Raw genomic sequence first — 15,785 nt, 5'->3', positions numbered from 1 at the left:
AAAATTCTGGTTCTTACTTTCAGATCTATTCATGGTCAGACCTTCCATCAGTGATCTGATCCAGACTTACACCCCAGCTCGGGCTCTGAGGTCCGTGGATCAGAATCTACTGATGGTTCCTGAACACACTTTGGAACGATCTTCCTCTCTCTTTGCGCTTGATGGATCTACTGACTCCTTCAAGAAACATCTGTGTTTGATGATCTATTGACTCCTTCAAGAAACATCTGTGTTTGATGATCTACTGACTCCTTCAAGAAACATCTGTGTTTGATGATCTACTGACTCCTTCAAGAAACTTCTGTGTTTGATGATCTACTGACTCCTTTAAGAAACATCTGTGTTTGATGATCTACTGACTCCTTCAAGAAACATCTGTGTTTGATGATCTACTGACTCCTTCAAGAAACATCTGTGTTTGATGATCTACTGACTCCTTCAAGAAACATCTGTGTTTGATGATCTACTGACTCCTTCAAGAAACATCTGTGTTTGATGATCTACTGACTCCTTCAAGAAACATCTGTGTTTGATGATCTACTGACTCCTTCAAGAAACATCTGTGTTTGATGATCTACTGACTCCTTCAAGAAACATCTGTGTTTGATGATCTACTGACTCCTTCAAGAAACATCTTTGTTTGATGATCTACTGACTCCTTCAAGAAACATCTGTGTTTGATGATCTACTAACTCCTTCAAGAAACATCTGTGTTTGATGATCTACTGACTCCTTCAAGAAACATCTGTGTTTGATGATCTACTGACTCCTTCAAGAAACATCTGTGTTTGATGATCTACTGACTCCTTCAAGAAACATCTGTGTTTGATGATCTACTGACTCCTTCAAGAAACATCTGTGTTTGATGATCTACTGACTCCTTCAAGAAACATCTTTGTTTGATGATCTACTGACTCCTTCAAGAAACATCTGTGTTTGATGATCTACTGACTCCTTCAAGAAACATCTGTGTTTGATGATCTACTGACTCCTTCAAGAAACATCTGTGTTTGATGATCTACTGACTCCTTCAAGAAACATCTGTGTTTGATGATCTACTGACTCCTTCAAGAAACATCTGTGTTTGATGATCTACTGACTCCTTCAAGAAACATCTGTGTTTGATGATCTACTGACTCCTTCAAGAAACATCTGTGTTTGATGATCTACTGACTCCTTCAAGAAACATCTGTGTTTGATGATCTACTGACTCCTTCAAGAAACATCTGTGTTTGATGATCTACTGACTCCTTCAAGAAACATCTGTGTTTGATGATCTACTGACTCCTTCAAGAAACATCTGTGTTTGATGATCTACTGACTCCTTCAAGAAACATCTGTGTTTGATGATCTACTGACTCCTTCTATAAACATCTGTGTTTGATGATCTACTGACTCCTTCAAGAAACATCTGTGTTTGATGATCTACTGACTCCTTCAAGAAACATCTGTGTTTGATGATCTACTGACTCCTTCAAGAAACATCTGTGTTTGATGATCTACTGACTCCTTCAAGAAACATCTGTGTTTGATGATCTACTGACTCCTTCAAGAAACATCTGTGTTTGATGATCTACTGACTCCTTCAAGAAACATCTGTGTTTGATGATCTACTGACTCCTTCAAGAAACATCTGTGTTTGATGATCTACTGACTCCTTCAAGAAACATCTGTGTTTGATGATCTACTGACTCCTTCAAGAAACATCTGTGTTTGATGATCTACTGACTCCTTCAAGAAACATCTGTGTTTGATGATCTACTGACTCCTTCAAGAAACATCTGTGTTTGATGATCTACTGACTCCTTCAAGAAACATCTGTGTTTGATGATCTACTGACTCCTTCAAGAAACATCTGTGTTTGATGATCTACTGACTCCTTCAAGAAACATCTGTGTTTGATGATCTACTGACTCCTTCAAGAAACATCTGTGTTTGATGATCTACTGACTCCTTCAAGAAACATCTGTGTTTGATGATCTACTGACTCCTTCAAGAAACATCTGTGTTTGATGATCTACTGACTCCTTCAAGAAACATCTGTGTTTGATGATCTACTGACTCCTTCAAGAAACATCTGTGTTTGATGATCTACTGACTCCTTCAAGAAACATCTGTGTTTGATGATCTACTGACTCCTTCAAGAAACATCTGTGTTTGATGATCTACTGACTCCTTCAAGAAACATCTGTGTTTGATGATCTACTGACTCCTTCAAGAAACATCTGTGTTTGATGATCTACTGACTCCTTCAAGAAACATCTGTGTTTGATGATCTACTGACTCCTTCAAGAAACATCTGTGTTTGATGATCTACTGACTCCTTCAAGAAACATCTGTGTTTGATGATCTACTGACTCCTTCAAGAAACATCTGTGTTTGATGATCTACTGACTCCTTCAAGAAACATCTGTGTTTGATGATCTACTGACTCCTTCAAGAAACATCTGTGTTTGATGATCTACTGACTCCTTCAAGAAACATCTGTGTTTGATGATCTACTGACTCCTTCAAGAAACATCTGTGTTTGATGATCTACTGACTCCTTCAAGAAACATCTGTGTTTGATGATCTACTGACTCCTTCAAGAAACATCTGTGTTTGATGATCTACTGACTCCTTCAAGAAACATCTGTGTTTGATGATCTACTGACTCCTTCAAGAAACATCTGTGTTTGATGATCTACTGACTCCTTCAAGAAACATCTGTGTTTGATGATCTACTGACTCCTTCAAGAAACATCTGTGTTTGATGATCTACTGACTCCTTCAAGAAACATCTGTGTTTGATGATCTACTGACTCCTTCAAGAAACATCTGTGTTTGATGATCTACTGACTCCTTCAAGAAACATCTGTGTTTGATGATCTACTGACTCCTTCAAGAAACATCTGTGTTTGATGATCTACTGACTCCTTCAAGAAACATCTGTGTTTGATGATCTACTGACTCCTTCAAGAAACATCTGTGTTTGATGATCTACTGACTCCTTCAAGAAACATCTGTGTTTGATGATCTACTGACTCCTTCAAGAAACATCTGTGTTTGATGATCTACTGACTCCTTCAAGAAACATCTGTGTTTGATGATCTACTGACTCCTTCAAGAAACATCTGTGTTTGATGATCTACTGACTCCTTCAAGAAACATCTGTGTTTGATGATCTACTGACTCCTTCAAGAAACATCTGTGTTTGATGATCTACTGACTCCTTCAAGAAACATCTGTGTTTGATGATCTACTGACTCCTTCAAGAAACATCTGTGTTTGATGATCTACTGACTCCTTCAAGAAACATCTGTGTTTGATGATCTACTGACTCCTTCAAGAAACATCTGTGTTTGATGATCTACTGACTCCTTCAAGAAACATCTGTGTTTGATGATCTACTGACTCCTTCAAGAAACATCTGTGTTTGATGATCTACTGACTCCTTCAAGAAACATCTCTGTGTTTGATGATCTACTGACTCCTTCAAGAAACATCTGTGTTTGATGATCTACTGACTCCTTCAAGAAACATCTGTGTTTGATGATCTACTGACTCCTTCAAGAAACATCTGTGTTTGATGATCTACTGACTCCTTCAAGAAACATCTGTGTTTGATGATCTACTGACTCCTTCAAGAAACATCTGTGTTTGATGATCTACTGACTCCTTCAAGAAACATCTCTGTGTTTGATGATCTACTGACTCCTTCAAGAAACATCTGTGTTTGATGATCTACTGACTCCTTCAAGAAACATCTGTGTTTGATGATCTACTGACTCCTTCAAGAAACATCTGTGTTTGATGATCTACTGACTCCTTCAAGAAACATCTGTGTTTGATGATCTACTGACTCCTTCAAGAAACATCTGTGTTTGATGATCTACTGACTCCTTCAAGAAACATCTGTGTTTGATGATCTACTGACTCCTTCAAGAAACATCTCTGTGTTTGATGATCTACTGACTCCTTCAAGAAACATCTGTGTTTGATGATCTACTGACTCCTTCAAGAAACATCTCTGTGTTTGATGATCTACTGACTCCTTCAAGAAACATCTGTGCTTGATGATCTACTGACTCCTTCAAGAAACATCTGTGTTTGATGATCTACTGACTCCTTCAAGAAACATCTGTGTTTGATGATCTACTGACTCCTTCTAGAAACATCTCAAGACACTTTTATTTGAGCTTTTTCTGAACTGTCTTGTTGCCGCTGATCATCTGCTCTTATCTTGATCTTTTGAAGTATATATTTTAACTGTGTATTGTTTTTGATTGTTAAAGTACTTTGTGACCCTGGTCTAGAATCATCTTCACAAATAACCGTTACTTTACTTAACTTTTAAGTGAAAACACTTTTCAAAATGTGAGGACATGTCTTGACAGGAAAGAGTGAGAGATAAACAAAGTGTGTTTTCCTTCCTGTGGAGATAATGTCGTTGATACCTTGAACACTTTTACTCGTGCAGTACTTTACAGCAGTTTGACTCTAATCAGCCCGAAGAGAAACAAACACGAAACTCTCAACAGTTTGTTGAATAACTTATTCAAATCATGAGTTTTTAAATATATGAATATACTCTATTTGTCTATGACTCATATTTACTCTCATGTCATGACATACAGATACTAAAAGATTTTAGTGTATATTTATTCAAGGTCACAAGTGTTTTTGTATCTGAGGTTTGTTTGTTGTTGTGAGTCACGTCCAGAGTTGATTACTGTCATGTCCTTCAAATGACATGTTTACTGGACACGACTTCATCCGTGACTGTGATGTCAGTGAAACCATGACTTGTGAGTCGATGACTAAACACACAACACTAACACGAGTGTGAAAAACAAAGTATTCGCTGAAATATTGCAAAATATCTCTTCACGATACTGTATCGATATTTTATTAGTTATTTATTTTTGCTTTAAAATCTTATATTATTTGTAATCGTAGGTATTTTATTGTTTACATTTCAATACATTTTGTATAAAATACCCTTTTATTATTTAACACTGTTTGTTCATTTTTGTGTTGCAAATAAACGTCCAGCCACTAGATGGCAGCAGTCATTACGTCCTTCGCTCCTAAAGGAACAATAAGATACTGTTGACGATACTGTATCGATATTTAAAATCATTTACAGAGTTAAGTACTGGACAATACTACACATATATACTTGATACTAGAGTATCACTATATATTGTTTACCCTTTATCGAGATACTTAGGGTATAGACAGATTCTTGACAAAATACAGACTTGTGTGTGTAGGTGAGTGTGTGTGTGAGTGTGTGTGTTTGTGTAGGTGAGTGTGTGTGTGAGTTTGTGTGCGTTTGTGTGTGTAGGTGAGTGTGTAGGTGACTGTATGTGTGAGTGTGTGTGCGTTTGTGTGAGTGTGTGCATGTGTGTAGGTTAGTGTGTGTGTGTAGGTGAGTGTGTGCGTTTGTGTGCGTGTAGGTGAGTGTGGTTGTGTGTGTTTCTAGGTGAGTGTGTGTCAGCGTTTTTGTGAGTGTGTGCGTGTATGTAGGTGAGTTTGTGTGTGTGTGTGTGTGTGTGTAGGTGAGTGTGTGTGTGCGTTTGTGTGAGTGTGTGTGTGCGTGTGTGTAGTTGAGTCTGGATGTGTGTGTGTAGGTGAGTGTGAGTGTGTGTGTAGGTGAGTGTGTATGTGTGCGTGTAGGTGAGTGTGTGTGTGTAGCTGTGTGTGTGTGTGTGTGTCTGTGTGTGTGTGTGTGTGTGTGTGTGTGTGTGTGTGTGTGTGTGTGTGTGTGTGTGTGTGTGTGTGTGTGTGTGTACCTCTCACACAGTGTGAGCATCCAGGACGTGGTGAGCCAGAAGAACAGTATGAAGCCCAGTAAGGTTCTGGTCGGATACTTGTTCATCAGAACCTTGAGGACGAAGCGGAAAGTGAAGTTGATGTTGTTGAGCGAACCGATGCTCCTGTAGGAGGCGCTCAGGAGCACTTTGCTGTGCAGCAGCACGGCCCGGTGCACCAGGTACAGACGCAGGAACATCAGCACCGAGGACAGCAGCTCCAGGTCGGCCAGGATCCCGGCGCCGCGCTCCGGGTCGCACAGCGGCGCCGCCGAAGACGAGTTGGCGTGAAGCTGCAGGTACGAACCCACGGGGTGAACGGAGCAGACCGTCAGCTCCAGAGCGATGACCAGGATCCTGGGGCTGCTCATGGCGATACGCCAGTCCACCTGGTGGTGGTCCACGACGAAGAGCTGGTAGAAGATGATACATGATGTCACTTCCTTTTATTCATTAATTCATAATAAATGTTACAGTTTACACTTTTATTCATTAATTCATAATAAATGTTACAGTTTACACTTTTATTCATTATTCATAATAAATGTTACAGTTTACACTTTTATTCATTATTCATAATAAATGTTACAGTTTACACTTTTATTCATTAATTCATAATAAATGTTACAGTTTACACTTTTATTCATTATTCATAATAAATGTTACAGTTTACACTTTTATTCATTATTCATAATAAATGTTACAGTTTACACTTTTATTCATTAATTCATAATAAAGGTTACAGTTTACACTTTTATTCATTAATTCATAATAAAGGTTACAGTTTACACTTTTATTCATTAATTCATAATAAAGGTTACAGTTTACACTTTTATTCATTCATTTATAATAAAGGTTACAGTTTACACTTTTATTCATTCATTTATAATAAAGGTTACAGTTTACACTTTTATTCATTAATTCATGATAAATGTTAAAGTTTACACTTTTATTCATTAATTTATAATAAATGTAACAGTTTACACTTTTATTCATTCATTTATAATAAATGTTACAGTTTACACTTTTATTTATTCATTTATAATAAATGTTACAGTTTACACTTTTATTCATTCATTCATAATAAATGTTAAAGTTTACACTTTTATTCATTCATTTATAATAAATGTTAAAGTTTACACTTTTATTCATTCATTCATAATAAATGTTAAAGTTTACACTTTTATTCATTCATTTATAATAAATGTTAAAGTTTACACTTTTATTCATTAATTTATAATAAATGTTACAGTTTACACTTTTATTCATTCATTTATAATAAATGTTACAGTTTACACTTTTATTCATTCATTTATAATAAATGTTAAAGTTTACACTTTTATTCATTAATTTATAATAAATGTTACAGTTTACACTTTTATTCATTCATTTATAATAAATGTTACAGTTTACACTTTTATTCATTCATTTATAATAAATGTTAAAGTTTACACTTTTATTCATTCATTCATAATAAATGTTAAAGTTTACACTTTTATTCATTCATTCATAATAAATGTTAAAGTTTACACTTTTATTCATTCATTCATAATAAATGTTATAGTTTACACTTTTATTCATTCATTCATAATAAATGTTACAGTTTACACTTTTATTCATTCATTTATAATAAATGTTAAAGTTTACACTTTTATTCATTCATTCATAATAAATGTTACAGTTTACACTTTTATTCATTCATTTATAATAAATGTATAATAATTGTTCAATTCTATATTAAAAAAATGTTTTTGGTTTGGGTTTCTTTTGTATCATTTATTAGAAAAAAATGTTTTTTTATTTTAAATATTTTTTTGTACACGTAGAGTTTACTATAACAATTAAATCTTAATGAAAAATGTAATATTAGTACCAAAAATACATTGATTTTGAAAATGTTCCAGCTTTTTAATTCAATTGTTAAAAACACAATTTCTATGTTGAAAAGTTTAATTGTTTTTTAGATTTTCTTAATAATTTATTTTCAAAGTTTTTTAATTGATGTGTTTTTTTATACACATAGAGTTTACTTTACTTATTCCAGTTATTCAAAAATAACAATTATAATCTCAATATTTTTTAATGCATAGCCTTTAAATTTGATAAAAATCAAAATATCAAAAATATATTTTTTTCCACATAGAGATTGATAATATATATATATATATATATATATATATATATATATATATATATATATATATATATATATATATATATATATAATCCAATTATTTAAAAACAAATGTTATAAATCCACAATTTTTACATTTGCAGCTTTTGAATTCAATATCAAAATGTAACCTTAACCCTTTGTGTTATCTCAGGGTCAATGTGACCCAAAGACCCGAAAACAAACGTGTTTGTGGTATCCCTTGTGTTACCTCAGGGTCAATGTGACCCAAAGACCCGAAAACAAATGTGTTTGTGGTATCCCTTGTATTATCTCAGGGTCAATGTGACCCAAATACCCGAAAACAAATGTGTTTGTGGTATCCCTTGTATTATCTCAGGGTCAATGTGACCTAAATACCCGAAAACAAATGTGTTTGTGGTATCCCTTGCGTTATCGCAGAGTCAGTGTGACCCAAAGACCCGAAAAAAACGTGTTTGTGGTATCCCTTGTGTTACCTCAGGGTCAATTTGACCATAAGACCCGAAAACAAGTGTGTTTGTGGTATCCCTTGCGTTATCTCAGAGTCAGTGTGACCCAAAGACCCGAAAACAAACGTGTTTGTGGTATCCCTTGTGTTACCTCAGGGTCAATGTGACCATAAGACCCGAAAACAAGTGTGTTTGTGGTATCCCTTGCGTTATTTCAGAGTCAGTGTGACCCAAAGACCCGAAAACAAACGCGTTTGTGGTATCCCTTGTGTTACCTCAGGGTCAATGTGACCATAAGACCCGAAAACAAATGTGTTTGTGGTATCCCTTGTGTTATCTCAGGATCAATTTGAGTCAAAGACCCGATAACAAATGTGTTTGTTGTATCCCTTGTGTTATCTCAATGTGACTTTAAGACCCAAAAAAATGTGTTTGTGGTATCTCTTGTGTTATCTCAGGGTCAATGTGACCTCAAGACCCGAAAACAAATGTGTTTGAAATAGCCCTTGTATTATCTCAGGGTCAATGTGACCCAAAGACCCGAAAACAAATATGTTGACCTATTTATGGAAGCCAGGGAGGTCGTTGACCTTGACCCTGAGACAACACAAGGGATAAAAATATTGTTTTCATTCCTTGGACACAACTTTTGACAGAATTTTTTATTTTTTATTCATATAATGACGAAAAATATGTTTGACTTTAATAACTGAGCTACAGTGACATTAAGATAAATGATACTTTGAAAATATGGAAATATTTTTTAAAAACTGTTCTTAATAAAGTAAATGTTTCCGATTGAGTTTCATGACAAACAACGTGATGATATTTTTTTGTTCGATGAGTTGAAGTTTGTTTACGATGATGCGTCACAGAAATAAAAGACGGAAACTCTGAGATGTTTAACTCGATATTCAACGTTTACCGCGTTCGTCTGGAATGAAGCCTGGAAGGTATTTTTCATGCTTCAATCAATCGAATAAAAACACTAATATTAAAGAAAACAACCTCAAATGTTTGCTCTGAGCCAAGAAACGACTGTGTCTCTGCGGAACAATCACCGCGCCCTCGTCCGCTCGCTATCTCTTCGCTGCACTCGCACACTTCAGTGTCTGCAGTACGAACCCCTGACAACCGACTAGCTTGTGTAGTACACATGAGTGTCCACCAGGTTGAAATAAAAGCAGATATGAGCTCAAGGTCATCATCCCAGGAGATGATACTGGTTATTTTTTCATGTCAAAAGTCAGTTTGCAGCTGAAGACCAGACAGTGATGGAGATCCTTCACCATCAGACTTGTTTCTGTGTTAGAAAAAAGTTGATTTAACTTTGTATTTATTGTGGTTTTAACCCTAAATATGTTGTTGTGTTGTTTTTCAAGATTGTTTTCACAATTTCTTGCTTCTGAGAGTCATTTAATCTTTTTCTTAACGCCAAGGAGGTCGTTGACCTTGACTCCGAGACAACACAAGGGATACCACAAACACATTTGTTCTCGGGCTTTTGGGTCGCATTGACCCTGAGACAACACAGGGGATACCTCAAACACATTTGTTCTCGGACCTTCGGGTCACATTGACCCTGAAACAACACAAGGGATACCTCAAACACATTTGTTATCAGACCTTCAGGTCACCTTGACCCAGAGACAACACAAAGGATACCTCAAACACATTTTTTTCTCGGGCCTTCGGGTTGCACTGACCCTGAGAAAACAGAAGGGATACCTCAAACACATTTGTTCTCGGACCTTCAGGTCACATTGACCCTGAGACAACACAAGGGATACCTCAAACACATTTGTTATCAGACCTTCAGGTCACCTTGACCTCGAGACAACACAAAGGATACCTCAAACACATTTTTTCTCGGGCCTTCGGGTCGCACTGACCCTGAGACAACACAAGGGATACCTCAAACACATTTGTTCTCGGACCTTCGGGTCACATTGACCCTTAGACAACACAAGGGATACCACAAACACATTTGTTCTCGGACCTTCAGGTCACATTGACCCTGAGACAACACAAGGGATACCTCAAACACATTTGTTATCAGACCTTCAGGTCACCTTGACCCAGAGACAACACAAAGGATACCTCAAACACATTTGTTCTCGGACCTTCGGGTCACATTGACCCTTAGACAACACAAGGGATACCACAAACACATTTGTTCTCGAGCTTTTGGGTCGCATTGACCCTGAGACAACACAAGGGATACCTCAAACGCATTTGTTCTCGGGCTTTTGGGTCGCATTGACCCTGAGACAACGCCAGGATCATCGTCTTGACCAGATGATCCTGTAGAAGATCCTCACGGTTGACTTGTGAATTGGATGTCAGTTTGTGATGTTCATCTGAGCATGTGACCTTGAGAAGAGGTGACCTTGAGAAGAACTCACCCTGACGTCCTTGTAATGATAGGCAGTGACGAGCAGCAGCAAACAGCCGGTGGACAGACTGATGCAGCAGTTGATGACCACACTGGAGAGCTGTGGACGTGAGAACAAGGGATTAGAATCGAGCGTGAAGCTCCACCATCACCACACAGAAACGCTCCAGGAGTAGAAATATTAACATCTAATCATGAGAGAAGAAGAAAAACGTCTTCAGAAAAGTCTCCTGAAGGAAGTCTGAGGCTGAAGGTCGTGACCTCTGGAGATAATGAAAGTATGATCTTCTTGTTTCCTTCAGGCTCAAAACCTTCAAAGATCCAGAAGCACAGAGAGAGAAAATTCACTTCAAATGTGGGGGAAAAAAACTCCATAAATATTGTTTTTTAAATGCAACTGTATGACGAAAATCTTGATTTAAAATGTTTTACCAATTAAACCTAATTAACTTATACTGAGTTATTGAGTTATATATATACAGTATATACTGTATATATATATACTGTATATATATATATATATATATATACAGTATATACTGTATATATATATACTGTATATATATATACTGTATATATATATATAGGGTTGTGTATGAGCAAGAACATGAAAAAACAATATGTGTCACGATACCATAATATCACGATATATCAAAATATTGTACTTTTAAATACTATAAAAACAAAAATCAAATTATATATAGGGGTGTTGGGTGCCTTCGGGTCACATTGACCCTGAGACAACACAAGGGATACCTCAAACACATTTGTTCTCGTGCCAAAAGAAACATGTTAATTAAAACAAAAAATAAATGCTGTCATTGACATTTATGCCCCTAATATTTTTTTATTTTTTTAAAATGAAAGCATGATTTATTTTTTTAATATTCTAAGTTCAAGCTCATCCCACAGTTGAAAATGCCACCCCGTAACACTTGGCTATCACAAAGACACTGTTTCTTTAGATGACATCACAAACAGCACTAATATATTCATCAATATGGCTGGAGTGATGTGATTTAACATCTCTTTTTTTGGTCTGTTAAGATAAACCACCACACATGATAGACACAGTTTGGGAATGATCCCCCCGTAACACTCTCTGGCTATCACAAAGACACTGTTTCTTTAGATGACATCACAAACAGCACTAATATATTCATGAATATGGCTCTAGTAATGTGATTTAACATCTCTTTTTTTGGTCTGTTAAGATAAACCACCACACATGATAGACACAATAGGGAAATAACCACCCCATTACGCTTTCTGGCTATCACAAAGACACTGTTTCTTTAGGTGACATCACAAATAGCACTAATATATTCATCAATATGGCTGGAGTAATGTGATTTAACATCTCTTTTTTTGGTCTGTTAAGATAAACAACCATACACGATAGACACAGTAGGGAAATAACCACCCCGTTACACTTTCTGGCTATCACAAAGACACTGTTTCTTTAGATGACATCACAAACAGCACTAATATATACATCAATATGGCTGGAGTGATGGATGTGATTTAACATCTCTTTTTATGGCTGTTAAGATAAACCACCACACATGATGGATACAGTGGGGAAATAAACACCCCGTAACACTTTCTGGCTATCACAAAGACACTGTTTCTTTAGATGACATCACAAACAGCACTAATATATACATCAATATGGCTGGAGTGATGGATGTGATTCAACATCTCTTTTTATGGCTGTTAAGATAAACCACCACACATGATGGATACAGTGGGGAAATAACCACCCCGTTACACTTTCTGGCTATCACAAAGACACTGTTTCTTTAGGTGACATCAAAAACTGCACTAATTTATACATCAATATGGATGGAGTGATGTGATTTAACATCTATTTTTTTGGTCTGTTAAGATAAACCACCACACATGATAGACACAGTAGGTAAATGACCACCCCGTAACACATCCTGGGTCATCACAAAGACACTGTTTCTTATGATGACATCACAGCACTAATACATACATCAATATGTCTGGAGTTCTCAAGATGACTCATAAATAAATGTCATTTATCTTATCTTTTTGCTCTGTTAGGCTAAACCACCCCGCAACACATGAAGGATACAGTAGGGACAGACCACCCCGTAACACTTTGAATATTAAGGTATCATTTATAAACTCCTATTCATAGAGTTCCTCAGAAAATGTTTTCCTATATCAATAGTTTTCGGAGCATCGTCAGTTCCACAGTGGAGTTGCTAATCCCAGCGTTCCTTCCCTCGGGGTCTAATTTCGTGGGAATATCAGGTTCATTATTGACGGCAGTATTTCCATGGATTCTCCACGGATCGCAGTCGCTTACACATGCGAGTCTTTGCTGGCGCTGTAATCAATGGCGGCGTACGATAAAGGGGGTCGGATGCGTGCTCCGGAGCTTTTTTCCACGGGGGTCGGGGAGGGTTGTTGGGGGGGTTAATGATTGTGGGGCCCGGGGTTGTTATCGTGGAGGGATCTGTGCGTACGCACTCACTAATCAGGAGGTCGGGAAGGTTCAGGGCGCAGGTGTGGAGGCGACTCCCGATGCTGGAGGAAACTTTTCCGAGTCCGAATTCTCACGCCTCGGCAGCACCAGACAGACTCCAGAGCTTCCAGGGTTAACGAAGAAAACATCAAGTATTGGCAGCGCTTTGTGTCTGAAAAACTCACTCGTCAAGAAGGTTCAAGGACCAGGAGCAGGTTTTTCCAGGACCGGTTTCCCGATCTGGGAACGATCCCAGATCAAATTGACTTTATAATCGCACACAGAAGAAACTTTTGTCCAGGATTAATGGATGAAAAAAGTTGTGTGTTTTTAATGCTACACACTCCTACACAACCGTGATTAACGACTGAGACGTGTGAGCTTTGATTCTTACCTTTTATATCAGAAAGTTTCTTAAGCTTTTATGTTCTTTAGTTTAACGTCAGAATTATAATCAGAGACGGATAATCCATCCATCTATCATCCATCCATCCATCCATCCATCCATCCATATATCCATCCATCCATCCATCCATCCATCCATCCATCCATCCATCCATCCATCCATCCATATATCCATCCATCCATCCATCCATCCATCCATCCATCCATCCATCCATCCATCCATCCATCCATCCATCCATCCATCATCCATCCATCCATCCATCCATCCATCCATCCATCCATCCATCCATCTATCATCCATCCATCCATCCATCCATCCAACCATCAATCCATGTATCTATCCATCCATCCATCCATCCATCCATCCATCCATCCATCCAACCATCCATCCATGTATCTATCCATCCATCCATCCATCCATCCATCCATCCATCCATCCATCCATCCATCATCCATCCATCCATCCATCCATCCATCCATCCATCTTTCCAGCCATCCATCCATCCATCCATCCATCCATCCATCCATCCATCCATCCATCCATCCATCTTTCCAGCCATCCATCCATCCATCCATCCATCCATATGTTACCATGTCCAAGTGTACATTCACCTACTTTATGACCATCAATCAATCAATGTTTAACTGTGAGAATAAAATATAAAACCTTTATTTTCTCGATCACTTTAATTTCACTTAACTAGAGTTAACATGGAATATTTTTAGATAATTAATGTTTCAATAAACAAAGTATATCTGATCAAACACGAGCTGGTAACGATTGTTTTTATGTGTCTTACGAAATGTCTTTAAAATGCCTGTTTCTACATTTATTTTTAAATAAAAAAGTAGCAAATGAGTCACAGATGACTGTTGTTAACTGAACATCAGATTAAAAGATCAATCGTTTGTTCCTCGGAACACTGGAGCGCTAACGTACCGTGTGAACGTACGGACAGATCTCCGCGTGCACGACCATGAGCAGGATCCCCAGCAGCGCGGCGCCCAGAGCCAGCGCGCACAGACGCTTCTTGTCCTCCAGCAGAACCTTCCGGTCCCGCAGCCGGTACAAGTCTTCTCCCTCCATCGGAACCAGCCGCCTCCCGGGCAGCGACAGCGGCACCGACACCTGCGTGGAGTCTGCGCCGCGGATCTCACGGCTGACGCACTTCATCCTGCGCGTCCTCGCTGCGCCCCAGACCCGCTGGACTCACGGTCTGGACTCACGGTCTGGACTCATGGTCTGGACTCATGGTCCGACTCGGATCCCGTCCAGAGCTCGAGTCCCAGCAACCGCCTCTGCGCGTTTTTACGCACGCGGGATCCGTGAGCGCGAGCGCGTGCGCGTGCCTCACTTTTGCGCGTCTCATCGTTAGAATCTTGAACAAATAGAATCGGAACCGGTGGATTTTTTTGTGACGAACAAGTGAAAATGATCCACAAGATAATAGAATAAAACGATCACTGGAGCGTCTGGAAGGGAAGCGTCAGCTCAGCAGCGACACCTGCCGACCAAGAGAAACATTACAACCATAACAAAAGAACTTTTATTTATTGTCTATAAAGCGAGTTCTTTAGCACTTTGACACGTCCTTGGAAAATACTAATTATAACGAGACGTTATTTATCAATTAAATTATAACAATCATTTAAAATCAATATAAGAAATGTTATTGTTAAATATAGAAGATAAATGTATCTTTATCACCCAGTGTTGTTATAATACACGTTTATCATTCATTGAGATGTGTCAGCAGTTGAAAAAAAACATGATTAAACATACATTATATTACGACACATACAAATAACGAAAACAACTATAATAAAATGATAATTAAACCAAAATGATGAAGTTTAATTACCAAATTAATAAATAAAATAATGTTAAATATATCAACAACAATAAACATTAGTACAAGACATTTTGATGGGAATTAAATTGATCTAAATCTTTTATTTTATATAATTGATTGATCATAATTGAAGTATATTGTTTATATGGTAACAAGGATCATACCAAATTATGTGGGAACCTACATACTTGAAACCTTGGCTCCTGCAAGGACTTAAATGACCACGTCTGATGAGT

The 15,785-nt window shown here is 37.6% G+C and overlaps 1 protein-coding gene across 1 annotated transcript in view; it reads right to left on the bottom strand.

The window, feature by feature from the left end:
- LOC148062950 (intermediate conductance calcium-activated potassium channel protein 4-like) overlaps nt 1-14,979 on the bottom strand; it is a 17,133-nt gene extending 2,154 nt beyond the window's left edge. The window contains exons 1-3 of the mRNA XM_087812388.1: nt 14,637-14,979; nt 10,805-10,894; nt 5,778-6,208 (exon numbers count right to left, since the gene is read on the bottom strand). Coding sequence (XP_087668514.1) covers nt 5,778-6,208; nt 10,805-10,894; nt 14,637-14,870 — 755 coding nt within the window. The 5' untranslated portion in view covers nt 14,871-14,979. The remainder of the gene's footprint in view (nt 1-5,777; nt 6,209-10,804; nt 10,895-14,636) is intronic.
- Between the last annotated feature and the right edge of the window lie 806 nt (nt 14,980-15,785).

Source organism: Callionymus lyra, chromosome 17 (genome assembly GCF_982586985.1).
Source record: "Callionymus lyra chromosome 17, fCalLyr1.hap1.1, whole genome shotgun sequence".
In the NCBI taxonomy this organism is placed as follows: Eukaryota; Metazoa; Chordata; class Actinopteri; order Syngnathiformes; family Callionymidae; genus Callionymus; species Callionymus lyra.
The sequence above is the reverse complement of the archived record's forward strand: the minus strand, read 5'-3'. Positions and strand labels throughout refer to the sequence as shown.